Raw genomic sequence first — 27265 nt, 5'->3', positions numbered from 1 at the left:
CACTTTAAACAAAAATAAAAGGCTACAGTCATGTGAAGAAAATAACAAGTGAAGCAATCCACTGCCAGTGAACTACTTCCCTTTGTGGGTAAGCACAGCCTAGAACTTAAAGCAAGTCACTGCTTAGTGATTTCAAGTTCAGTGGCAGAAGTTCGCTGGTGGGAACGTATTGTACGGTCTGGTGCCATCCTATGTCTCCTCTCCTCACAATTAAAACAACTGGGAACTTTCTCCGCACACAGGACAAGTGAGGCGTGAGAGTCCAGGTATGTCCGTTTTTTTAAACTTGCTGACAGAAATCTCCTTTTCATTCCCATTTTCAATATCTGTTCTTTCAGTCCTGGGACTCTTATCCACCTCTGCCAATGCATCTCGGTCCTGACTCCTTCCCGCACTTCACCCTGCTATTGCAGCCCTGGGCTCTCTGCACAGATCTCTGCTGGTGCACCTCAGTCCTTCCTGACCCACCTGTTCCTTGCTATTCCAGTCCTGGGCCCCCTACATACAGCCCTACCAATGCATCTCAATCCTGACCTGCAGCCCCTTGCTATTCCAGCTCTGGGGCCTGCTCCTGTATCAGTGTGCCTTGGTCCCGATCTGCAGCACCACTTGCTTATTCCAACCTATTCCATTCCCAGGCTTCTCCCGAGCAGGTACTGCCAGACATGCTACATTTTCCAGGAAATAGTTTGCAGGAGGTGGACAAAAAATAAAATCAACTATGGACTCAGACAAGACCACGATAGACATTACTTGTATAGCTAGTCCAGCCTGAACCCAAATTTCCAAAGGAAATTATGTGTCACGTGTCGCTCTTCAAACAGCAGTGTATTCTCATTGTATTCGGTGGGTTTTTTTAAGGCCGCCGTTCCTGGAGTTAAGCAACTACCTGAAGGGGGGTTTCAAAGAGGATGGAACTCAGCTGTTGTCAGGGGTGGCACGTACAGAACAAGGAGCAATGGTCTCAAGTTGCATTGGGGGAGGTCTAGGTTGGATATTAGGAAAAACTATTTCACTAGGAGGGTGGTGAAGCACTGGAATGGGTTACCTAGGGAGGTGGTGGAATCTCCATCCTTAGAGGGTTTTAAGGCTCGAGTTGACAAAGCCCTGGCTGGAATGATTTAGTGGTGTTGGTCCTGCTTCGAGTAGGAGGTTGGACTAGATGACCTCCTGAGATCTCTTCCAACCCTAATCTTCTATGATTTCAGAAGGTCTTCGAATGGAATGTAAGCAATAACAATGATCATAATAATACATCACATTTATATTGAGCCTGTCAGCCAAAGATTGCAAACCACTATGTAGACATTAAATAACCTTAAGAACACTCTTGTGAGTGAGGTAATGTATTGATTATATTATCTCTTTAGAATGTAAACTCCTTGGGCAGGGACTGTCTCTTAATATAAGTATGTACAGTGCCTAGCACAATGGAGTCTTGATCACAGCTGATGCTTTTAGGTCCTGCCATAATACAGACAATAACTAATAATAGCCTCCTTTGTAAAGTGCTTTGCAATCTACAGATGAAAAGAGATGAGCAGGATTATTACGTTAACTTCATGTATTCCAATTTGCCTTCAACAGATGGTCCATTGTTAACCCATCAGATACCATCTTTAACTAGATTTGGCTACAAGTGGCTGGAAATGTTTGCTAAAGCGGCCAAGCAGCTCACAAAAGAGCTGGACTCTGACGGGAGACTCATTCCTATATCCAGCTTGGCTAGTGCCGATAGTTACAGACCCTTCTGTCTGGTCACGAAGAAGCAGCCATGGCTGCCTTTACAACCCCCAAAATATCTCATCACCCCCTACAAACTTACAGATATATTCAAAGAAGGAACAACTATGGATGCAGGTATGACTTGAATTCAGACTTAAAGTGATCACCAGTTATTTTGGGAAAGGGTTGACTAATAACTGTGCCCCTCTATAGCCTCTTCCATTCAAGGGTCCCAAGTGCTTTACAAACAGTAGTTCATTAAGCCCTCACAACCCTCCTGGGAGGTACACTAAGTAAGTATTTTTTACATTGTTTCCTCTGATGGGTAAACTAAGCCACAAGGAAACAAGCACAAGATCACAGGGCAGGTCAGTCTCAGAGCCTGATTAGAACTCAGGAGATCTAAGCCCTCCAGTCTTATGTTTTGACTGACCACTAGACCTCACAGGTCACTCACAAATTCCTGCCTGGATTTTGGTGCTCACTTGCAGCGTACACTGGGTCGACTCCAACTTCCTTGGGAGAGACTAGTTTCCAGCCATCTAAGAAAGCAGTGGCTTTGTTGGGTATACTGAGGGTTCGTGGGAAGCCACTGGTGAGATATGAGGTAAACCTTAAAGAAACAAGTACAAATAAGAGTTTCTGCAATAAACGAAACCTGATTAAGTTTGTTTCCCAAGAGGTGAAATATGTTGATCTGTTACAATACTCCAAGACCACAGACCAGAAAGCAGGAGGAAAGCTCAGCCTTAAGTTACAGCCCACCGAGGTGGACTTTGCTTGCTCAGGGAAGAGTTTATTCTCAGTCTCTCAGATATCCGTGAGAAAAGCCTACGTGGTTAAAAAAGGGCAGTGGTGAGTATGGATTTTTATTTTACCTCTTTTGGGAGTGACTTGCCTTTGCAGCCTTGAGATCTACTTCCCACAGCCAGGCACTGTTGCAATAACTGGGCTTGCAAACTGACTAATTGTGAGCTCAACAGTAAAAAGTGAGTGAAAGTTTATAAAATGACACAATGACCTGTTGCAACAAATGTTGATGGGGAAAAGGTACAAAAGGGAGACAGACTGAATTATTACAAACAAAATGGCCTACTAATATAATTCAAGGAATATGCAAATATTAAACCTGGTAAACAAGGGAAGTGTGAGACTAGAAATCAATAAAACAAAATTGGTGTGTCAAAAATTAGGCCTAATTATGGATGAAATAATGAGGGGAGGGGCTATTCCACCCACCACTTCCATTTTGGGGTCCTTAAAAGACTTCGGGGAAAAATCGAAAGGTGTTTCACAACTGCTGTCTGGGAGATGGGTGGACCAGAAGAAGTGAGATTTACCATTATGGCTGTCACCTCCACCATCTCCTGGGAACCCAGGATCCACTGTTACATCTTTGGGACTTTATTGTCCTAATCTCAACAGATGTCCCAACCAGACTGGGTCAAAGAGTGGGACCCAGATGATAAATCCCAACGCCACCTGGGATGTGAGACTTGCTTATCGTCTCTCCCCGGACCCCGGTGTTCTTTTCCTTCCTCATCTTATTTCTTTTCTTAAAATCATAGATTTTAAGGTCAGAAGGAACCATTATTATCATCTAGTCTGACCTCCTGCACAACGCAGGCCACAGAATCTCACCCACCAACTCCTGTAACAAACCCCTAACTTATGTCTGAGCTATTGAAGTCCTCAAATCATGGTTTAAAGACTTCAAGGTGCAGAGAATCCTCCAGCAAGTGACCCGTGCCCCACGCTGCAGAGGAAGGCAAAAAAACCCCATGGCCTCTGCCAATCTGCCCTGGAGGAAAATTCCTTCCTGACCCCAAATATGGCAGTCAACTAAAACCTGAGCATGTGTGCAAGACTCACCAGCCAGTCACCCAGGAAAGAATTCTCTGCAGTAACTCAGATCCCACCCCATCTAACATCCTATTACAGGCCATTGGGCATATCTACCGCTAATAGTTGAAGATCAATTAATTGCCAAAATTAGGCTATGCCATCATATCATCTCCTCCATAAACTTATCAAGCTTAGTCTTGAAGCCAGATATGTCTTTTGCCTCCACTGCTTCCCTTGGAAGGCTGTTCCAGAACTTCACTCCTCTGATGGTTAGAAACCTTTGTCTAATTTCAAATCTAAACTTCCTGATGGCCAGTTTATAACCATTTGTTCTCGTGTCCACATTGGTACTGAACTTAAATAATTCTTCTCCCTCTGTGGTATTTATCCCTCTGATATATTTATAGATAGTAATCATATCTCCTCTCAGCCTTCTTTTGGTTAGGCTAAACAAGCCAAGCTCTTTGAGCCTCCTTTCATAAGACAGGTTTTCCATTCCTCGGATCATCCTAGTAGCCCTTCTCTGTACCTGTTCCAGTTTGAATTCATCCTTCTTAAACATGGGAGACCAGAACTGCATACAGTATTCCAGATGAGGTCTCACCAGTGCCTTGTAGAACGGTGCTAACACCTCCTTATCTCTACTGGAAATACCTCGCCTGATGCATCCCAAGACCGCATTAGCTTTTTTCACGGCCATATCACATTGGCAGCTCATAGTCATCCTGTCATCAACCAATACACCGAGGTCCTTCTCCTCCTCTGTTATTTCCAAGTGATGCATCCCCAGTCTCTTTTTTTTTTTCTTCTGTCTAATAAGAGCCTGGCTTAGCCTGCCCACACTGCATATTCTGCAACCTTGCTGTAAGCCTGCAATCAAAGAGGTGGTTAAAAGCAATGCCCCAAACAGCCCAAGGCTGTTATAAGTTTGCCAGGTCTCGGAGTGGCTAATAAAACCATGTTCCACACCTGTTTCTGCAGCAGGAAGAGTGCAAATAAAAGTCAATACCAGAGACAGAAGTGGCATTTTCTAGCTTTGCTGTTTTCTCTCCTGTCTTTTAGGAAACCTGATCGGACTTTGACAACAGCCCCAACAACACCACCAGCCCATTTCAACCCTTCTTCTCTTTTCCCCTCAAACAAGACCGTTGCTACCCTCTTGAATACCATCTAAAAGACTGAAAGTAGGAGGGATTTCCTTCTAAAAATTCTCTCCAGATAAAGGGAATAAGAGATGTTGTTGAATCATAGATACAGAATTTTGGACTTTGGTTCAGTTTACTCAGTATAGGGACAGAGACATAGAATCATAGAATATCAGGGTTGGAAGGGACCTCAGGAGATCATCTAAGTCCAACCCCCTTCTCAAAGCAGGCACAATCCCCAATTTTTTTTTTGCCCAAGATCTCAAATGGCCCCTTCAAGGATTGAACTCACAACCCAGGGTTTAGCAGGCCAATGCTCAAACCACTGAGCAAATGAAAGCCTTTCTTAATACTTTACATTTCAAATGCTTTACCTATGTTTCCTTTTTTCTGTATCTTTAATAAAAGTTTCTAAAATGTTAATATTGCGTTTGCCGTGGTAATACGCATGCGGAAGTCTCTATTACCAAACCCCAAACCTGGTTTAAAACTGTTTAGTGTTGGACAGTGACTAGGTCATGTTAACACCTTTAACCTTTTGGGCCCATATAGCCCAACGTGAATACAACAGCGCACAGCATTTAATCCCATTCCTAGCCCCTGGATACCCTGCACCACAGAAGCCATCTTGCTAGCTGAGGAAGGTAAACCTCTGTCTGGAGCTCAGCAACCCTCTGGCAGGGGAAACAAATTCCTCCGCGGGCCAGAGTGTTCTCTGTGGAGTGACTTATGACATTTCCTCTCCAACAAGGACGGAGCACAGCACTCCCAGTCCCTGTGGCCCTGCGGAGTCCTGCAGGGCTGTGTAGGTAGGAAGGAAGGCCTTGTGGTTAAACTGTGCAATAGAATTGCAGAGGCTTAGACTCAATTTACTGCTTTACCACAAGCAACCTGTGTGACCTTGGTCAACTCATTTAGCCTCTCTGTGCTTCAGTTCCCCATCTGTAAAATGGGGATAATAGCACTTCCCTGCCTCACAGGGGTTTTATCAGGGTAAATACATTCATAACTGTTCGTCACCATAGTGTCTGAGTGCCTAGGCCCATGTATGTTTCTAAAACAGAGCATTAATCAGAAGAAGGTGTAAAGATTTCCTCCTGTTATACTAGGAACAACTTGCTCTTAATTGTTTTTTTCCTAACCAGATGCAGTTAGTATTTGGCAGATGCCCTGAAGCACAAGGGCTGAGACACTTTGTAGTAACAGCAGATGATGTTCTCATTGTTACTCTGTGTCCTCTGCAGGAAAATTGACATGTCACACAAGTTCATAAAGGAGTTCTCAGGCTCCCCTGGGACGCAGCTGTATGTCGTGACTGAGGCTTTTGAGTTAAAGGAACCATTGCACATTCAGAAGACGAGCCAGGGAGGAGGCAAAGCCGTGATCGCAGCAGGGGAAATAGGTGAAATACAGGTTTGTGCATTTGTACTGTGTCATTTCAATCAGCTCTCCGACTCAGCTGTGGTTGGAGCCATTGTATTAACATCTGTAACTACCAGCTGGCAAAGAGCATGATACTGGGATCACCTAGTAAGGCACCTGGAGGAATGAATTAGTGAAATAAACAAATGAAATCAACAGTAAAAATAAATGATCTTCCTTCTAATTCTATGTGCCCTCCAGAGGTGTTCGTTTCCAGGAACAGCATCTTCCATTAGTCACGCGCTAGCAGCATGGAGAAAGCGGCAGCTGGTGTCATCCGCACCCCACACGCTGTAGCACATATTGCACAAAAGTGACACAGCAGTCGAAGAACTTCACGGGTGGGTGTCAGTACATTGGGACTCGCTGCCTCTGGTAGCAGTACTCTGTGTGGCCACCATGCATGAGGTTCTGATTTAATTTCCCATCCTGATCTATTGCTGCCCAGTCTGGGAGTGCTGCCAGGCACCTCGTGTCTCCTCGGACCAATTAAAGGTCTCTGAAGGTCACAGATCCAGTGCTGTGCAGTAGATATGAATGCAGCAACATCCACGCCAAGCCTCAGGGAGTGGGAAAAGACATGATGGTGGGGGAAAGGAAGGCAGACTACTCATTCCAGTTCTCAGTGGACAGGTATTGACAAAACCAACAACACAATTGGCTTTAACTGGCCCACTTACAGGCAATCTCCAAAGATAAGCCCATGGCTTGGATAAGAACTCCTCTCATTCCAAGGGATGGTCTCAATAGGTGAAGTTTGAGGCACGCCAGCAGGGGCATTGTAGAAGCACAGCCTGGGATGCTGCTAGTGCCCATCATGTCCAAGGCTCTTGAGCTATCCACGGGCCATACTTTCACTAATACTAAAGTCACACAAAGATTCTGAGAGAGGGAGGGGAGGTGGGGAGAGGAGACTAGGTTTACATGGCATTTTGCTCTGCTGAAATCAGGCACATAACAGGAGGCTATTTCCTGTGGCTTGTTCCTTTCTCCTGACATACTTGCTCCAAAGCAACTGTGTCTAAAAGCCATAAATAAGCAAAAGCCTGTTTCAGATAAAGGAGCTGGAGAACTGCCCTCTTCCCCCCATAGACTCTGCCAAGAATCAAAGCTTGTCAAGTACCCTGTGATAAATGAAGTGGCAGGGGGAGTAGCTCCCTTTGATGGACACCCAGCCAGCCAGTTAGCTGTAAAATCCCTCTTGGTATCTGTTCTCTACTTGCTTTACCTGTAAAGGGTTAAAAAGTCCCCCAGATTTAAAAAAAAAAAAAAAAAAAGTGGGCACCTGACCAAAAAAGCCAATGGGAAGGTTGAACTTTTTAAAATTGGGAAAGAAACTTTCCCTTTGTCTGTTGTTCTCTGGAGAAGGAGACATGGAACAGCAATGCTATAAGCAGGAATGCTGTGTGAGGCTTGAACCAGGTATAAAAATTCATCTTTCATACCTAGAAAAAATTATTGGACAGGGCATGTTTAAATTATATTTTAAAACAAAAGTGAGATTATTAAGTATAAAAGTAGGATTTAAGTGGTTCCAAGTAATAACAGACAGAACAAAGTAAGTTACCAAGCAAAATAAAACAAAACATGCAAGTCTAAGCGTAATACATTAAGAAACTCTTTACAGGTAAAATCTCGCCCTCAGAGATGTTCCAATAAGCTTCTTTCACAGACTAGACTCCTTCCTAGTCTAGGCCCAATCCTTCCCCCTGGTACAGTTCTTGTTAGCTCCAGCTCAGATGGTAACTAGGGGATTTCTCATGACTGGAACCTCCTTTGTTCTCTTCTACCCCCTTTTATAGCTTTGGCACAAGGCAGGAATCTTTTGTTTCTTTGGTCCCCCCACCCCTCCTTCTAAATGGAAAAGCACCAGGTTTAAGATGGATTCCAGTACTAGGTGACATGGTCACATGTCCCGTGAGACCCCAAGCCTTCATTCTTCCTGGCCTGACTCATAGGAAGGCTTGCAACTAAACAGAGCCATCTACAGTCAATTGTCCTAGTCGATGGGAGCCATTAAGATTCTAAACCACCATTAATGGCCCACATTTTGCATAATTACAATATGCAGAGTTTCAGAGTAACAGCCGTGTTAGTCTGTATTCGCAAAAAGAAAAGGAGTACTTGTGGCACCTTAGAGACTAACCAATTTATTTGAGCATGAGCTTTCGTGAGCTACAGCTCACTTCATCGGATGCATGCCGTGGAAACTGTAGCAGACTTTATATATACACAGAGAATATGAAAAAATACCTCCTCCCACCCCACTGTCCTGCTGGTAATAGCTTATCTAAAGTGATCATCAGGTGGGCCATTTCCAGCACAAATCCAGGTTTTCTCACCCTCCACCCCCCCACACAGATTCACTCTCCTGCTGGTGATAGCCCATCCAAAGTGACAACTCTTTACACAATGTGCATGATAATAAAGTTGGGCCATTTCTGCACAAATCCAGGTTCTCTCTGAGGGGGTGAGAGAACCTGGATTTGTGCTGGAAATGGCTCAACCTGATGATCACTTTAGATAAGCTATTACCAGCAGGACAGTGGGGTGGGAGGAGGTATTTTTTCATATTCTCTGTGTATATATAAAGTCTGCTACAGTTTCCACGGCATGCATCCGATGAAGTGAGCTGTAGCTCACGAAAGCTCATGCTCAAATAAATTGGTTAGTCTCTAAGGTGCCACAAGTACTCCTTTTCTTTTTGCGAATATGCAGAGTTATGCTTTATATTCCTAGGTTCAGATAGAAGAATGAGACATTCATAGAAATAGGATGAACATACTCGGTAGATCATAAACTTTGTAATGATACCTCACAAGAGACCTTTTGCATGAAGCATATTCCAGTTACACTGGGAGGGAGGGATAGCTCAGTGGTTTGAGCATTGGCCTGCTAAACCCAGTGTTGTGAGTTCAGTCCTTGAGGGGGCCATTTAGGGATCTGGTGCAAAAAATGGGGATTGGTCCTGCTTTGAGCAGGGGGTTGGACTAGATGACCTCCTGAGGTCCCTTCCAACCCTGATATTCTATGATATATTATATTCACACTCATTAGCATATTTTCCTAAAATCATATGGAGAGTAACATCACCCCATCCTCCTGAACTTACTGCCAGAGACTTGGACACTGTCCATATCAGAGGCAGTATACCTAAAATTCCTCTTTGGGCTCCCCTCTGGGGCAGACACTCCTGTTTCCCGCAAAAGGGAAGGTGACCCTGATCCAGTTGTGGGCTCACAGCTACCAGCTATTGACAGCCCTTCATTGGCCAGCAAAATCCACACACCCCCTTCACTCATGTTGGTCTTGCTTCCAGCTACAGAGTCTTTGGAGTCCTACAGATGTCTCCTTCTCCAGAGAACAACAGACAATGGGCAAGTTTCTTTCCCAATTTGAAAAAGTTCTCCCTTCCCATTGGCACTTTTTTTTTTTAACCTGGGGGACTTTTTAACCCTTTACAGGTAAAGCAAGTAGAGAACAGCAACCAAGAGGGATTTTACATCTAACTGGCTGGTTGGGTGTCCATCAAAGGGAGCTACTCCCTGCCACTTCATTTATAACATACCCACGTGAGGATTTATTGACCTGCCTTAGGAATCTCACCGGAGACATGTGGCTGTGTTTGACTCCACAGGGGCGGGGAAAGAGCATTAAAAAGAAGACTATGACAATTCCTCAGGGCACAGTGCTGGCATATGTTGTACAGCCCCTGAATATCCTGAAGGAAGGAACACTTTGTAAGTGATCTAAGCTAAGTGTTGAAACCATTAAGTCACATGTGGCGTGGGGTACTGGGTCCCACTTTAATGCAGTTATATTCGTTTTGCTTTCTGCAGGCCAAACCACAGCGCATTTTATCTTTCCTCACAACAATATGAGGTGAAACATGGCAGTTGAATCTTGTGGCTAGAGTTGGGGGCTGAATTTCCCACCTGGACTAAAAGTATGATTCTCAGAAGCGCTGGAAAGGGATTGATCTCTGTTTCATGGCACCGATTAGATAATATGGGTCAGGGTTACACAAGTTTATACCACTTTCATTTGGTAGGGGGTCAAATGTCCACTGACTTCTGATGATACCATTACAAGGACTCCTGGCTTGTATGCCACTGATTTACTGTGACCTTGGGCAAGTCACTTACCCTCTCTGTTCCTCAGTTTCCTGATCTGTTGACATGAGGATTGTGATGGGTTCGGTCACAGAGACCCCTTTGGGACGGTCACCTGACGTGCTGAATTTACCTCTCAGCCCATTTTTCCTGCCATCTTGGGACACCAGAACCCTGCCTTGTTGAGCCAGACACGCTAGCCTGCTGCAACACAGACCCAGGTCTGGTCCATGCCCCCAAAGCTGCAGACTTTAACCAAAAACTGCTCAGCAGATCACTTATCTCCAGTACCCAGACACCCAGTTCCCAATGGGATCCAAACCCCAAATAAATCCATTTTACTCTGTATAAAGCTTATACAGGGTAAACTCATAAATTGTCCCCCCTCTATAGCACTTATAGAGAGAGATGCACAGCTGTTTGCTCCCCCAGGTATTAATCACTTACTCTGGGTTTAATCAATAAACAAAAGTGATTTTATTAAGTATAAAAAGTAGGATTTAAGTGGTTCCAAGTAATAACAGACAGAACAAAGTAAGTTACCAAGCAAAATAAAACAAAACACGCAAGTCTAAGCCTAATACATTAAGAAACTGATTACAGGTAAATCTTGCCCTCAGAGATTTCCAATAAGCTTTATCACAGACTAGACTCCTTCCTAGTCTGGGCCCAATCCTTTCCCCTGATACAGTCCTTGTTAGTTCCAGCCAGCATCTTAGGTGAAAAGCAGGGGCTTTCTCATGACTGGGACCCGCTTTGTCCTGCTCCACCCCCTTTTATAGCTTTGGCACAAGGCGGGAATCCTTTGTCTCTCTGGGTCCCCACCCCTCCTTCTAAATGGAAAAGCACCAGGGTTTAAGATGAATTCCAGTATCAGGTGACATGGTCACATAACATTGTAAGACCTCATTTTTCATTACCCATTGGCTGGCACACACATATACAGGTAGGCTTGCAGGTAAACAGAACCATTTACAGTCAATTGTCATAGTCAATGGGAGCCATCAAGATTCTAAACCACCATTAATGGCCCACACTTTGCATCATCACAATAGGACCTCAGAGTTATACTTCATATTTCTAGTTTCAGATACAAGAATGATACATTCATACAAATAGGATAAATATATTCAGTAGGTTATAACCTTTGTAATAAGAAAAGGAGTACTTGTGGCACCTTAGAGACTAACCAATTTATTTGAGCATGAGCTTTCGTGAGCTACAGCTCACTTTATCGGATGATGCATCCGATGAAGTGAGCTGTAGCTCACGAAAGCTCATGCTCAAATAAATTGGTTAGTCTCTAAGGTGCCACAAGTACTCCTTTTCTTTTTGCGAATACAGACTAACACGGCTGTTACTCTGAAACTTTGTAATGATACCTTACAAGAGACCTTTTGCATAAAGCATATTCCATTTACATCATATTTACACTCATAAGCATATTTCCATAAAGCATTATGGAGTGTAACATCACAAGGATATAAAAATGTACAAGGATTACACATACGCTGAGGGCCTAATTCGTGAGTGATTGGAAAGCACTTTGAGATCATAGCATGAGAAGGTCAAAATATCATTAATAATAATTTCTATTTTCTTCTCCAGGTAAATGCTCATTGGCACAAAACAGGAAATTTTTATTTGTTTCGGATGGTAAGCAATTTATTTTATTGTTGTACTCTAGCTACATGTAACTTCTATCTTTCTTAGCGCTCTTTTTTCATATCATTTATATTCCCCTCCTCCTCAGCATCTTTCAACTAGCTGGTTCTCTGCAATGCATCTCAGGCATGTCTCATAATGGCTGAAGTCAAAATGAGTCGGCATGGGTATTTTGCTGAGCCAGAAATTAATTTAGGCTGCTTTACCAGACATGAATCACTCAAAAAAATGTTTCTGGGACAGAAAGAAAGGGAAATTATTTGGAGTGGAAACCTAGAGGGATAATAGAAAGACACTCCAAATTCAGTCACTGTGTTTGAAAGAATGACAGCTGGACTTGGGTTCTTAAGAGGGACTCTCATATGACAGCACCAATGGATGCAGGTAAATGATCAGCTGGTAGATTTGCTATGAGTGAAGACCCCATAAAAAACAGCTGGAGGATAAAACTACCTGGCACATATCTGGACTGTCATTAGAAGGCAGGTCTAGTGGTTAGTGAAAAGGAAGGGGAGTCAGGAACTCCGGGGCTCTGTTCCTGGCTCTGCCATTGAGTTGATGGGTGGCCCTGAGCCACTTAACCTCTCTGGATTTTAGTAAACTCTGGTGTAAAATGGGTATAACTACACTCCCCCATTACTATTTCTAGCTCCTAGGGGGTTGTGAAGCTCAGTTAATGGTTGCTTGTAAAGTTCTGTGACAGTCTTGAGAAAGGGCCCCAGAGAAGGACACATTATTGTTAAGCTTCTGTTTCAATTTAATTGTAGTACAATGATAAAACTGGTGTTTTTCTCATTTCAGGCTTCAAGGATAAGTCAGAGCCTTCACTAACAGGCAAGCAGCATGCTGTTAATTCCTTTCTCCATATTTTGCTTTTGTTTTTCGGATCTCAGAGGGTTTGAAAAGGGGCTCTGCAGAAGTAATAATACTTTCCATGTATCTAGCACCCCACAAAGTGATTAACATACAACAATTAGTCAATAAAACATCCTTATGAGGAGGATATTGGCAATCCCATTTTACAGGTGGAGGAACTGAAGTGACTAGCCCAAGTTCACAAAATGAACCCATAACAGAGCTGGGAATGGAACCCAGGAGTCCTGTCTCCAGAGTCACAGATGCTCAGCACTGCTCAGTATTTGGCTGTCTAGTATTAGCTCTGTTATTTTTATTTTACTGTGTTTTGATTTTAGTTTAAATTTTTTTTCCCAAATAGGTTAGCATCATTGCAGTGAAAACATCATTGCTTGACTCCCCTCTCTTGCTTTAGCACTAGACCACATTGATGTATGCATCACACCATTGTCAGACTTGGTAGAGTAGCTTAATGACCCGTTAGGTGGGTAGGTTGGCTGAGTGCTGATGCATGTTGCTTTTTACCCACCACCAGCATTTCAGAAAGTGAAGGGCACCATCAAAGAAGAATGTGCACAGCTGATGTCTCTGAGTCAGGATTTCAGGATCAAACTGCTGGGAACCTTTAAGAGCTTTCTGCAGGATGGTGATGTTATATCAGATGTTAAAACTGTGGTATGTGCTCTTTAAATTTCATTTGACAAGTTCACATTAAGCCAAGAAACACATTGATTGGTGCATTTGTGAAATAAATGCATGCCAAGTGCCACTTAAGTAGAGATTAGAGACACATTCATCACTCCAACTGCTTGGCTACTACAGTACTCTGTAACTCACCACAGATATAACAGAGCTATGGGCTAGATCAGCGGTCCCCAACTTTTGAGGGTCACACCCCCCTCACCCCTGTCTGCACCCCCCGGAGCCCAGGTTGGGAGCAGAGGGGTTTGGGGGGATGGGATGTGGTCAGGGGTAATCGGGCCAAGGCTGGGGCCACAGCTGGGGTGGGTCTGGGGGCAGGAGCAGAGCCGCAGCTGGGCTGTGGTGGGGGCCAGCAGCTGGGCTTGCAGCCAGGTGCAGCTCCGCTCTCAGCCTTGCTCCCAGCCTCGGCCCCAGGCTGGGGAGGGAGCTGTGGGGGCTGGCACAGGGCTGGGAGTGGAGCCACGCTAAGGCTGGGAATGGGGTTGGGAGCTGGGGACGCAGCTGGGGATGGGACTGGAACAAAGTTGGGTGTGGGGTGGGGCTGGGTGGTGCTCCCTCCCCACCCCCGTGGGCGCTGGCCCAGGCCCTGTTGGACCCCCTTGGATGATCCTCCACATCCCCGTAGGGGGGCACTCCCCACACTTGGAGGACCTCTGGGCTAGATCACTACACTACAGCTGCTGTAGTGTCATAGTATAGACACTACCTATATTGATGGAAGGGGGTTTTCTGGTAATGTGGTTAGTTAATACACCTATCTGAGAGGTGGTAACTAGGTCAATGGAAAAATTCTTAGGTGCACCTATGCTGGGGGTTAGGTCAACCTAACCATCGTGCTCAGGGAGCAAAATTTTTCACAGCCCTGAACAACATAGCTAACTTGATCTAATTTTTAAGTATAGACCAGGCTGTTAGACAGTTGTGAGCTACCAAAAGGAAGGGTTTAAAACACAGAGCCTGATTTGCATTTGCATTAAGACTCCTTTACACCACTCTGGCAGTGTAAATACGCCTTAAAGTTGATGTAAATTAAAGGAACATAAAGGGGCCTTAATGTAAATGAGAATGTGGGTCAAAAATACTTTAACCATTGCATTCACTGTGGGACTGGATGGTTCAGGAAATTAGTAATGGGATTTAGAGTGCAGCCTTTCACCTTTATGTCACAGTTTTGCATCCTTCCTGATGGCTAATGGCTGAGAGTTGTTCCCATTTGTCTGGTGGTCCCAGTAAAGTGCTAAGGGGACAGGTATCTATGTCATACATGTTTGCACACACGTGCGCACACACACAAAATGCCAATCTTCTGGGGGAAGGAACTATACTTTGACTGACAGCCGTCCTTTTCCCCCCTCCTCTTCTTTTATTCATTTTACCACCAGCTGGAGCTTTTCTTGGCAGGGGGTCAACCTAAGCACTCAATGCTGGACTCGTTGGATGAATTTCTCTGGCCTCAGGTGGAAAATTTGCTTCATGATTTAGGAGTTTTCTGTGAAGATCAGAGAGAAGAAGCCCCTTCATTATTGCAACCGATACACTTCCTGTGCTCTTCTTTAGAAGGTACGGAGACTTCAGTCAATGCAGAGGCAGTCCCAAAGTTGCTTGAAAAACTTATGGCTTGGGGAAAGCATGACCGATTGTCCTTATCCATGAAGAACTAGGTTTTCCACATAGAGTTCTGTAGTTTTATGTGTTGGATCTAAATAAGCATATACCCATCTGCTCATCTGAGCTTCCTGTGTTGATTTTTTTCAGTATGATATAGAATTTCTATTGGCCTTGTGTTTTCTCAAAATCAGGACTGTATCGTCTATTGAGAACTTGAGAAAACCCAACCTGAGATGTCTCTTCTACTGATTCTTTCTACTGATATCTTTCAACTGATATTGCTGTTCAGCCAGTGCTGTCTATAATATTCAAGTAGTACACAAATCTCGCTGAGTTTCTGGGATATGCTCAGAAGCACATGTAAGATATTCCAATCCATCTTGCAAGAAGTCCAGCCTATATGCTATCATGAAGTTTCACTAGAAGTATCAAGCTCTACAGTGAGCAGTGTTCACCTTATCCCAGGAAACGAGGCTTTCACAGGTTGGAAGCAGCTGGCTTTGCACTACTACTACATCATGTCAGGAAAGTACAAACCCAGCATAATGAGGGAGTGGAAGGGTCAGCAGTATATTGAACATCAGAGCAAAATCGTGGAATCAGAGAAATGCTGAGCAGGAAAGGACCTCAAAAGGTAATCTAGCCCACCTCGTTGCGTTGAGGCAGGATTAAGTATACCTAGACTATCCATGACAGATGTTTATCTAACCAGTTCTTAAAAACCTCTAGTGACAGGGATTCCACAACCTGTCTGGGTAACCTCTTCCAGTGCTTAACTTAAAATGCGAGGCCCTATTTGATGTTTTCCACTTCATATTCCTGGAGAAATGGATTTGGGTCTTTATAGGTTAAGCGTCTTCCAAGGCACTGATTTCAAACATGAAACCCATACATGACAGACAGACCAACTACCAAATGTGTTCCTTAAATAATTGGATAGGCACCACTCTGGCAGCACTGATGGGCCTCAGATCTTTGATCTGAGACTTGTGGAAGAGCAGCTGCAAAACGGATTTAGCTTTGTGTGTGTGTGCTAAAGTTTATGAATGAGAGAGATTCGTGGAGTTCTAAGAGGAGAGTCAAGGAAGACTGCAGTTTGCTATCTGAGTTGTATAATTTTTTCATACTGCTAGTTATGAATTTGGAAAATTTCTTGGTGAGAAGGAAGCAAAAAACTAGGGGAAGTTTTTGCAACTGAAATCAGAATAGAAAAGTGTGCAATTAAGTGGTCTTGGAAAGGCTGTGTAAAGAAGTGGGCTTAGTTTTGCAGCAATGTTTCTCAACCAGTGGGTCATGACAGACTATCAGGGGGGTCATGACGTGGAAAATTTTATTACAATCTAAAGCAACCCCCCCCAAATAAAAACCCACCTCTTTACTCCCTGCACGCCCTTCCAGATCTAGTGTTCTTTGTAAACCTCTCAAAACACACACTTAAATAAATTATAGAGGCTTAGCATTGTTATCACTGAAACATTTTTACTCTTATTTTTAAAGTAAATGTATGGGGAATATGAAAACTTTTTACTTTGAAAAAGCAGTCAGCAACCTGAAAAGGCTGAGAAACACTATTTTGGAGAATCTCAAGGGATGGAATGCACCTTAGCAAGTCCCCTCTGCATCTTCAGAATGGCTCTGAGATTTGGCTTCACCTTGATCCCAATGTGTTCTCGTCCCTCCATTTTTCTCTCCTGCTGTGGTATTCTGCAGCTTTCCCCTTCTCCTCTACATTTTTTACCTTCCAACTCTTGGGGTTTGCCATGGAACATACAGAATCTGTGTCGGCCATTCACTAAAACTATTGCTTCTTATTTCACCAGTTCCATGCATCTAAGTCCCACCTTGGGACACCTGGTCATGGTGAGACATCAACTGCTTGCAGTAAAGTGCAACAGCATTCTCCCACTGACACAGCTGTGAATCCTTGATTGGAAGGGCTGTGGTCAGAAAACAGTATCTCAGGGGTCTGTAGGTTTAGAGTGGAGATCTTTAGGGCTCCACAGGAAACAAAGAAACAAGAGGAAGAGGCCAGCTCAGGGGATTGTCTATGGCAGTCTGAGACTTTCATCTCTGTAGTGAATCACTGCTCAAATTCAGCACAAGTTATTACCCCTGTCGATGGCTAGTGGCCTATGCAAAATGTGTTCGGTGGGTCTCAGTCCAGTTCCTAGTGGACAGGAATACACATCACTAACACCACCATTTAATCATAACCAGAAGTGAATGGACATTAGAGAGTGAATTCCCCTCTCTTATCAAGTAGTGGTCCCTTCAGATCAGGGCTGAGGCACATCAGTGGGGAGATGTGCACAGAATCTTGCACATTGCTGCCATTTGCACTCTACCTGCTCGAGCAACAAAGGACTCTCAGCCTAAGGGCTGTTAATCTGGTATTTTTCACCTGCACTGAACAATTAAGAAAAGAAGGTATTTTGTATTTTTAAAAGCATGAATCACAGTAACGAATTATTACAGTGCACCCAGAACTTTCAACAGCTCCGCTCTAAAGGACACCACCCCGAGCATTTTTCTTTTTCTGGCTCTCCCTGAGGTTGTGATTTAATTTTCGCAGATCTGGACTTTAGAGTGCTGACCCTGCTTGTGACCTGCCTAGAGAAGAATATGGTGGCCAAGCAGCTTGAGCTGGTAAGATCCTCCCACACTTGTATCTTTGAATATTTACTCGTTAACACTGCAATAAAGCTGATTGATACAGCTCAGCACAGCATCCAGCAGGACGTTCGGCACGCATGGTACATCTGAGATTCACCAAGGTGCTATATGAGCTCAAGATGCTTCCTTTATAGTCAACTCAAACTGCAGAGCAACCATGCCAAGCCATTTTGACCTATGTCCTCACAGCTGCCTCTTGTGTGGATTAATATCTAGGAGTGGATTTTTTAGCTGGAGGTCGAATACCTGTAGGAGGGGAATGTTTTAGTGAGAAAAAGGCCCCATTGTTCATTTTGTGGGGCCAGATTTTCAAAAAAGCTGGAGACCCAACAGATCCCATGTGTCACACTGTTGGTTGGATTTTTCCATGAGCTCAGCCCTCAATGTGCTGACGCCTTTGAAAATGGGAACTGAGCTCTAGAAACTCAGGCCCTTAGTCTCCAGTTTATCCTTGCAGGAAGCCATGGACTAAGATGTGGACAGAGACCATGATGGGTCTGAATCCACCAAACCATTCCCTCCACCTCCACTAAAATGCTTCAGTTGATTTCTTCCCTATCCCCAATGAGAACCAGCAGCATTTCCCAGGCATGTTAGCCAAACCAGAGTTATAGGACACCCGGTTCCATTTCCCCCTCTCCAAACACCCCCCCCCCCGCATTCTTTTGCTAGGTTTATACCCTGACATGACTCAAAGTGGCTTGGGACGCACTATGAACTCCAGCATTTCCTGTTCCCTAGATCTTACAACAGTATCAGCTGGCCAGAAGGCGGTGATCGTCTGTGTATCCAGCTGACTAATTCAGTGCTGCATTAGGTCTCCAATAGCAGTAACTGGATCTCAAATATCCTCCCTCAATATTCCCAGTACAAGTTATAGACTGTTGCTAGCTGTAGCCTGTCTCACAGTATTTAAAGTATAAGGAAAAGACTTAATCTGCCCACTTTGGAATCTGTCTCCATGTATCTTCTGCTAGGTTCCTTACATCTGTCACTACTCTGTTGCAGACATATCTGCAGTAAAAAGTGATGGACTGAGAACATTCTGGATTTATGCTCCTCTACATCTGTAGTGAGCCTGTTACTTAAAGGAACAAGAGTAAATACCTAGTCTGCTCAAGCATAGCACACAGCAGAGTATAAAAGTGTTGGCTGTCCCTTGCTTGGTTAGAAAATGTTTATCAGTGCTGTCTGTGATAACATCTTTCACACTCGGACTGCTAGCTAGTTTCTATTTATTGTTCTTTGGGATTAATTTAGTGCTGCTGAAAGGCATCAGATAAGCAGCTCTGGAGGCTAAAACTTCTAATTCATTTGCAGAACAGGAAACCTGCCTTAGAAATATCAAAGATCCAGGTAGATACACTGACAGATAAATAGTACATGGCAGTACAACCTTCCACACACTCCAGTCTCACCATTATTCTTGTCACTGATACAGAGCTTGGTAAGCTGGATTCAAGCAAACTATATGCATTTATGGCTAAATGTAAATGTATGTTTCTAGGAACCAAGAAAGTAGGCTAAACTTACAGGGTGCGGGACTCTACCTCAGGAAGCAGTGACTCTGAAAAAGATTTGGGGTCATGGTGGATAATCAGCTGAACATGAACTCCCAGTGCAATGCTGTGGCCAAAAGGGCTAAAGAAATCCTGGGATGCATAAACAAGGGAATCTTGAGTAGGAGTAGAGAGGTTATTTTATCTCTGTATTCGGCACTGCTGTGAGCTGCTGGAATACTGTGTCCAGTTCTGGTGTCTACAATTCAAGGTTGTTGATAAATTGGAGAGGGTTCAGAAAAAAGCCACATGAATGATTAAAGGATGAGGTTTGTATGTCCTAAAATACCTAAAAGAAGTAAATCCTCCAGTCCTTTTTCATATAAACCTCCTACCGAAATGAATGCGTTGCATCCGAGAGTGCTAAAGGAGTTGGCGGATGTGATTGCAGAGTCATTGGCCATTATCTTTGAAAACTCATGGCATTCGGGGGAGGTCCCAGATGACTGGAAAAAGGCTAATGTAGTGCCCATCTTTAAAAAAGGGAAGAAAGAGGATCCTGGGAACTACAGGCCAGTCAGCCTCACCTCAGTCCCTGGAAAAATCATGGAGCAGGTCCTCAAGGAATCAATTCTGAAGCACTTAGAGGAGAGGAAAGTGATCAGGAACAGTCAGCATGGATTCACCAAGGGCAAGTCATGCCTGACTAATCTAATTGCCTTCTATGACGAGATAACTGGCTCTGTGGATGAGGGGAAAACGGTGGACGAGTTGTTCCTTGACTTTAGCAAAGCTTTTGACATTGTCTCCCACAGTATTCTTGCCAGCAAGTTAAAGAAGTATGGGCTGGATGAATGGACTATAAGGTGGATAGAAAGCTGGCTAGACTGTCGGGCTCAATGGGTAGTGATCAATGGCTCCATGTCTAGTTGGCAGCTGGTATCAAGTGGAGTGCCCCAAGGGTTGGTCCTGGGGCCGGTTTTGTTCAATATCTTCATAAATGATCTGGAGGATGGTGTGGATTGCACCCTCAGCAAGTTTGCAGATGACACTAAACTGGGAGGAGAGGTAGATACGCTGGAAGGTAGGGATAGGATACAGAGGGCCCTAGACAAATTAGAGGATTGGGCCAAAAGAAATCTGATGAGGTTCAACAAGGACAAGTGCAGAGTCCTGCACTTAAGAGGGAAGAATCCCGTGCACCGCTACAGACTAGAGACCGAGTGGCTTGGCAGCAGTTCTGCAGAAAAGGACCTAGGGGTTACAGTGGACGAGAAGCTGGATATGAGTCAACAGTGTGCCCTTGTCGCCAAGAAGGCCAATGGCATTTTGGGATGTATATGTCGGGGCATTGCCAGCAGATCAAGGGACGTGATTGTTCCCCTCTATTCGACATTGGTGAGGCCTCATCTGGAGTACTATGTCCAGTTTTGGGCCCCACACTACAAGAAGGATGTGGAAAAATTGGAAAGAGTCCAGCGGAGGGCAACAAAAATGATTAGGGGACTGGAATACATGACTTATGAGGAGATGCTGAGGGAACTGGGGATGTTTAGTCTTCAGAAGAGAAGAATGAGGGGGGATTTGATAGCTGCTTTCAACTACCTGAAAGGGGGTTCCAAAGAGGATTGCTCTGGACTGTTCTCAGTGGTAGCAGATGACAGAAGGAGGAGTAATGGTCTCAAGTTGCAGTGGGGGAGATTTAGGTTGGATATTAGGAAAAACTTTTTCACTAGGAGGGTGGTGAAACACTGGAATGCGTTACCTAGGGAGGTGGTGGAATCTCCTTCCCTAGAAGTTTTTAAGGTCTGGCTTGATAAAGCCCTGGCTGGGATGATTTAGTCGGGGATCGGTCCTGCTTTGAGCAGGGGGTTGGACTAGCTGACCTCCTGAGGTCCCTTCCAACCCTGATATTCTATGATTCTAAGGAGTGCAGCATTTCCCCATGTTTGACAAAAGGAAAAAGATTGGAATCACTAGGAAAAAATCATAATAAGGTTATGCATGAAATGACACCTGACCTCACTTGCTTTAACTAAAGGAATTCTCACATACTTGTCATGAAAAACAACATACTAGCGAATGGTGCCCTACAAATCTGATAGATTTTCAAAAGCAACCAGAGATTTTGGCTGCTCAGCCTGAAACACCTTAAATGGTCCCAATTTTCAGAAAGCACTGAGCACTCACCCTCTGAAAATCAGATCATCTAGTGATTTTGAGTGCCTAGTTTTAAATCCCTTAATCACTTTTGAAAACTGTGGCCTACTGCTCTCTGAAGATCAATATAACTGCTTCTGCTCTCCTCCTCTCCCTGCATATTTCATACAGTTACAGACTCCAAACCAGTAAGGTAGCCATTAGGGCAGTAAGCTGATGTCCCACCTTATGAACAAACATTTCATTTGCCTTTTCAAGTAATTTTTACTGTCTTCCCTTACCCTTTGTTTCATGGTTCCTTTTTTTTTTTTGCAAAGATGGATGACATCTTGGAGTGGATTCTTTCCAGTGGCAGAGAAAGCAACTTCAGCTTGGCCTCTTCTCTGCCAGAAGAAGAAAAGAACATAACTGCAGAAATGATGTATACCTGTGGACTGATTCCACAGACAGACAGACCCTCTTTAACCTACCTATGGAATAATGAAGCCCAATCAAACCTATTTGCACTGTATGCAGCCTTGTATGCTTTGTGGATTCTCAGTGAGTGATACCAGGTTAAATGGGAGGGTGTAAAAATAAAAAATGTGGATCAAGAAAGAGCTACAAACCATCACCCTAAAGCAGGGGTGGGCAAATTGCAGCACGCGGGCCACATCCGATCCATCAGGCCATTTAATCCGGCCCTCAGCTCCCGCTGGGGAGCGGGATCTGGGGCTTGTCCTGCTCTTGTGCTCCAGCCAGGGAGTGGGGTCAGGGGCTTTCCCTGCTCCGCTGCCCCATCTGCAGGCACCAACCCCGCAGCTCCCATTGTCTGCAGTTCCTGGCCAATGGGAGCTGCAAGGATGGCACGTGCGGATGGGGCAGCGCACAGAGCCACCTGGCCATGCCTCACAGCCGGAGAGGGGACATGCTTCCGGGAGCTGCTTGCTGTAAGCGTTGCCCGGAGCCTGCACTCCTGAGGCCCTCCGCTCCCCTGCCACAGCCCTGCCCGCCGAACCCCTTGATCCCAGCCCAGAGCCCCCTCTTGTACCCGAAGCCAATCCTCCCCAGCTAGAGCCCTCACCCACCCCAGGCCGCAACAGCCTGCCCCATCCCTGATCCTCCTCCCACCCTCCGAACCCATCGGTCCCAGCCCGGAGCATCGTCCTGCACCCCTCATCCCCGGCCCCACCCCAGAGCCCTCACACCCCTCCCCTGTACCCCCAACCCCCCTGCCCAGATCCTCCTCCCATCCTCTAAACCCCTCGGTCCCAGCCTGGAGCCCCCTCCTGTACCCCAAAGTCCTCATCCCCAGCCCCACCCCAGAGCCCTAAGCCCCCCTGCACCCCAACCCGGAGCTCCCTCCCGCACCCTGAACTCCTCATTTCTGGCCCCACCCCAGAGCCCGCATCCTCAGCCGGCCCTTACCCTACCCCTATTTTGTGAGCATGCATGGCCCGCCATACAATTTGTCTCTCAGGCCAAAAAGTTTGCCCACCCCTGCCCTAAAGCATGATATTCATTAGGGTCGCTTGAAATATCTGTCCAGGAGCAGCTCAAGGCTAAAAGTCTCTTTTGGGATACTCATTAGGAAAAGAAACTGATTTCTAGGGGCCATACCTGCCATCCATGTTTAAACAGAACTCACTATTGATTTCAGTGGGAAATTTTGCTTAAATATAGATGGCACGATATAGCTCTGGGTACTGCAGGTCTATCAGACAAAGGTCTAGAAATTGGATATAAAATACATTAGTTATGTGTAAAAAGGAATAATTTCCCTTATCTCAACATGACTTTACTGTGGTAAATTGCAAGGACTGTCTTTCACAGGGGTTCTCAAACTGGGGGTCGGGACCCCTCAGAGGGTCTTGAGGTCATTACATGGGGGATCACGAGCTGTCAACCTCCATCACAAACCCCGCTTGCCTACAGCATTTATAATGGTGTTAAATATATTTAAAAGTGTGTTTAATTTATTAGGGGGGTTGCACTCAGAGGCTTGCGATGTGAAAGGGGTTGCCAGTAAAAAAGTTTGAGATCCATTGGTCTTTCGTCTTGGTGTGCAGTGTGTAACAGTGAGGAAAGGGACAAATTGCCCCATGTCCTACCAAATAAGGGCTAAGAGAATCCCAATATCCTGTCTGGAATGATCCTGCACAAGTGCACAGCAAATTAGACCGCATGGCATACTATCTGAGCCCTGGTACATGCCTGCCACTGTGTGCAGGAAAAGGTGGTGAGGTTGTAAGGATAAGGCCTTTGTCTGCAGCCATATTGTAAGGCCTAAAGCCTAAGGCCTTTCTCTGCAGCCAGATTAAAAGAGCAGCTGAGTTAGCTGAGAAGCAGGAAGTCACATCCTCACATTCCATCTGAATTACATTAAAACAATGTAATATTAGGCTGTCAAGAAGGAGACTCCGTCCTAATGGCACCTACCATCACCAGATAAAGAAACAGATCTTAAGATGGTTAAAGAAAACTTAGTTTGATAGCATCCTGTCGGTCAAGAAATCACTTATCAATAGTTGTGGGTGTAAAATCCTCATTTCTTTGTTTTGTCATTATGCTCCCCACTTCCCTATTGTTTATCTGTATGGTTTCTGTCTGGTTCTTTAATTGTCTGTTACATAATTAATTTTGCAAGGTGTAAATTAATTAGGGTGGTGGGGTAGGATTGGTTAGAGAATTTTATTACACTATGTTAGGATTGGTTAGTAAAATTTTAGTATAACAATTGGTTAAGGTATAGTTTAAAAGGACTCAAATTTCACTATATAAACTGGGGTCCAAAAGAAAGTTCTTTGGGAACCGACTCCGGGACACAGCCCCAAAGATCAGAGCTGCCAGACCTCAACACTCTGCCAATAACACCGTGCAGAAACTGGAGTCCCCCAGATAGACCCGATCCTGACTGGCCATCAAGAAAAGTTCATCTGTCTTATTGGGAGCATTGTATGTGTAGCATGTGCATTCCATTTTTGGTGATTGTTAATAAATAGAGGTGATGTCGTATATTATTGTGTAAGGCTCTTTCACTGGTAAGAGGTCCTGCACACCTGCAGAAGTAGTATACACCTGGAGCCCTACGTATTGGGAGAGGGTGTGGGTACTTAAATTGACCAGGTTAGTTACACCCTGAGCCCTACGAATTGCGTACAAGTGGCCCTGAGTCCTATGAATTGGGGAAGGGTAGGTGCTTTTCGCCTGGAGCCCTACAAATTGGGAAAAGGTGAGGTTCCCTAAAGTGTGCAGGTAACAAGGTCAATGTACATTTGAGTGTGGCCACAGGAATAGAGGCAGCTTGGTACCAAATGCAGCAGAAATGATCCCAGAGGAGCAGTGTAACTGGTGTACAATTTAAACCAGCTTCAAGTTGGTATGGATTATCCTTATTCCACAGTACACAATAGAAGATGAGAAACAGAGCTCTAAGAAGATGGGAGAAGCATTTAAAAAAATAAGTGGATGCAATGACCAGATGTCTTGGAGCCCTTTCCAGACTGGTTTATTGTCAGGCTTCAGGACGTGGCGGGCTGGGGCTGGACAGTGCTGAGAACAGGTGCGTTTATTGGGAAGGCAAGGGTATACATTGCAATTATTATTGTGACTGCTGGACCAGCATAGGGTTTTGGTGGTGATGCTCCTTAGAGCATTTTCCCTTCCTTAGAAAGCAATATCTAGCCAAGTAAGTATTTCCTTTGTAGATCACCCATTGTATATATTATATACATCTCTCACTCAGCATTTATACCACACACTTCACTGTGGGTGCTATCTGTGCTCAGTATGATTAGCTAAATTATTTAGCAAATATTGTTTGAGGATTTTTTAAGTATCATCAGCTTTCTTACTTACCCAGGTTTTTCGGTTCAGAAATATATATTTGATGTCAGTAATTTTCAAACAGAGTGGAATGTTCAAGGTACTCAAGCCAGACTGTGTTTTATCACTTGTAAATTTCTCTAATTTAATATTTACTCCATCCTTGGTCATTTAGGTAGGGGTTGGCATCTGAGTCAAATCTGAAACCAGACACAACTGGTACTGTGTGTAGCTAAATATAGGAAATTGCCAAACATATGGGTGAGCTTAATTCCAAGGTAAAATTATCAATCAGAGTGATATAGTAAACACTTTTCTTTGAACAAGAACATATGTTAATCAATTTTAATATCATATGTTTCTGTAGTTTTATTTGCAATTATATTGTATATTTATCTATTGCAATCAGTAATAAGAGAATTAGAAGCATGACCTCTGAATGTATCCTTTCATCACACAGTTAGATCTTGGCTATTAGAAGAATTCTTCTTCACTCAGATGAGTGGGTAATCAGTTTGGCACACCCAATGGAAAGCTATTTTATTCTGTGGCTGAGGGAGAATGTATTATTGGAAAGAAATAAAAAATCATGACCTGGCTAGCTGTGAGCTAATCACCACCCTTGAAAGCCTAGAACTCATGGCTTATATACTCCCCACAGATAAAAATCAATGTGGTTAGATGACTGCTGCATATTGTGCCATAGATTCATAGATACTAAGGTCATCTAGTCCGACCTGCACAATGCAGGCAACAGAATCTCACCCACCCACTCCTGCGATAAACCTCTCACCTATGTCTGAGCTATTGAAGTCCTCAAATTGTGGTTTAAAGACTTCAAGGAGTAGAGAATCCTCCAGCAACTGACCCGTGCCCCATGCTGCAGAGGAAGGTGAAAAACCTCCAGGGCCTCTTCCAATCTGCCCTGGAGGAAAATTCCTTCCTGACCCCAAATATGGCTATCAGCTAAACCCTGAGCATATGGGCAAGATTCACCAGCCAGATACTGAGGAAAGAATCCTGAAATCCTTACTTAGGGTCCTTACTTTAAGGGAAATCCTTCACAGGGAGAGGAAACTCTACAAGTTGAGGAAACTCAGATGGTGATTCTCCCATACAAAAGAAGTTTGCGGCTCCACTCCCATTAACCAATGGATCCTCCATGACCTAGGTAGATCCCTGGGTTAAGCTGGAGCCTCCTAAATGGATTGCCCTTGATTTACTCCGTCACTCAGTCTCACTGGTTTCCAATGGCCCCAGAGTTGTGCTTCCAGGGACTACTTTTGTTATGGTTCCTCCCAGATCCCCCCTAAAGGGTTTGACTTTACAGCTGTAGAGTGAAACAGAGTATTTCTACCAGTTTACACATAATGTAGCAGTGCTACAACCTGAAAAGACTCATTCTAGAAGTGAAAATAAAACTATTTTAGAGTATCCCTGAGCTTAACATTTTTTAAGGAAGCGGGAATTCCGCAAGATGTATGAAAAGAAAAAAACAATTAAATCTAAAAATTCAGGGTTTTTCCCCTCCAGGGAACTGTAAAGCCAGAAATCAAGACTGCTCTAGACAGGGTTTATTCTGCTGCTCCCCTTCCACTAAGAAAAGCTAGAGGCAAGAACTTCTGCCCAATCACTCCTCAAGAGTTGTGTTCTCAGAACTCCACAAGCCCCAGCCAATCCTGCCAGTATCTATCCTAGGAGCAATGGCTATCTCAGTGGAAAGCCACTAATCACCTGGGTAGCTTGATGTTTGATTTTGCATATTTGAATATTTTAGAAAAAGACCTAGAGGTGATTTATTTTTTTAAAGATAGTCCTGAAATAAATTTAGCAAAGGTAATCACTTTTTGCATTTCTATCCCTAGATTGTGTTTTGAACTTTTAAATGATTAGAGTCAGAAGAGGGAATGAAGGCTGTCCAATTGTTTAATCTTCATAACTATAAAAATATTTCAAATAATTAGAACTGGTGGCAATTATACTGTGGTTAAAACTGGTCTGCAGTTCATCAACAACCCTTATTTATTTAACCAAGCAAAATCCATTTTAC

General features: G+C 44.2%; 1 protein-coding gene across 1 annotated transcript; it reads left to right on the top strand.

Moving 5' to 3' along the window:
* Positions 1-140: 140 nt before the first annotated feature.
* On the top strand, positions 141-24396 carry LOC140903844 (gasdermin-A3-like). Its single transcript, XM_073325734.1, has 11 exons — positions 141-266; positions 1588-1860; positions 2406-2580; positions 5960-6128; positions 9775-9877; positions 11858-11905; positions 12716-12748; positions 13305-13444; positions 14854-15031; positions 17652-17725; positions 21729-24396. Exons 2-11 carry the CDS (start codon positions 1650-1652, stop codon positions 21957-21959), a joined length of 1362 nt encoding a protein of 453 aa, XP_073181835.1. The 5' UTR covers positions 141-266; positions 1588-1649; the 3' UTR covers positions 21960-24396.
* Positions 24397-27265: the final 2869 nt, after the last annotated feature.

Source organism: Lepidochelys kempii, chromosome 27 (assembly GCF_965140265.1).
Source record: "Lepidochelys kempii isolate rLepKem1 chromosome 27, rLepKem1.hap2, whole genome shotgun sequence".
Classification (NCBI taxonomy): Eukaryota; Metazoa; Chordata; order Testudines; family Cheloniidae; genus Lepidochelys; species Lepidochelys kempii.
Note: the sequence above shows the minus strand (reverse complement) of the source record. Positions and strands in the feature narration are given on the sequence as shown.

What these genes read in the sequence shown, in the direction of transcription:
- LOC140903844 (XM_073325734.1), top strand. Translation starts at nt 1,650, where the DNA reads ATGTTTGCTAAAGCGGCCAAGCAGCTCACAAAAGAGCTGGACTCTGAC. An exon ending in GTGGTTAAAAAAGGGCAGTG is followed by an intron (nt 2,581 to 5,959) that starts GTGAGTATGGAT and finishes TGTCCTCTGCAG; the next exon opens with GAAAATTGACATGTCACACA. An exon ending in CCTGAAGGAAGGAACACTTT is followed by an intron (nt 9,878 to 11,857) that starts GTAAGTGATCTA and finishes TTTCTTCTCCAG; the next exon opens with GTAAATGCTCATTGGCACAA.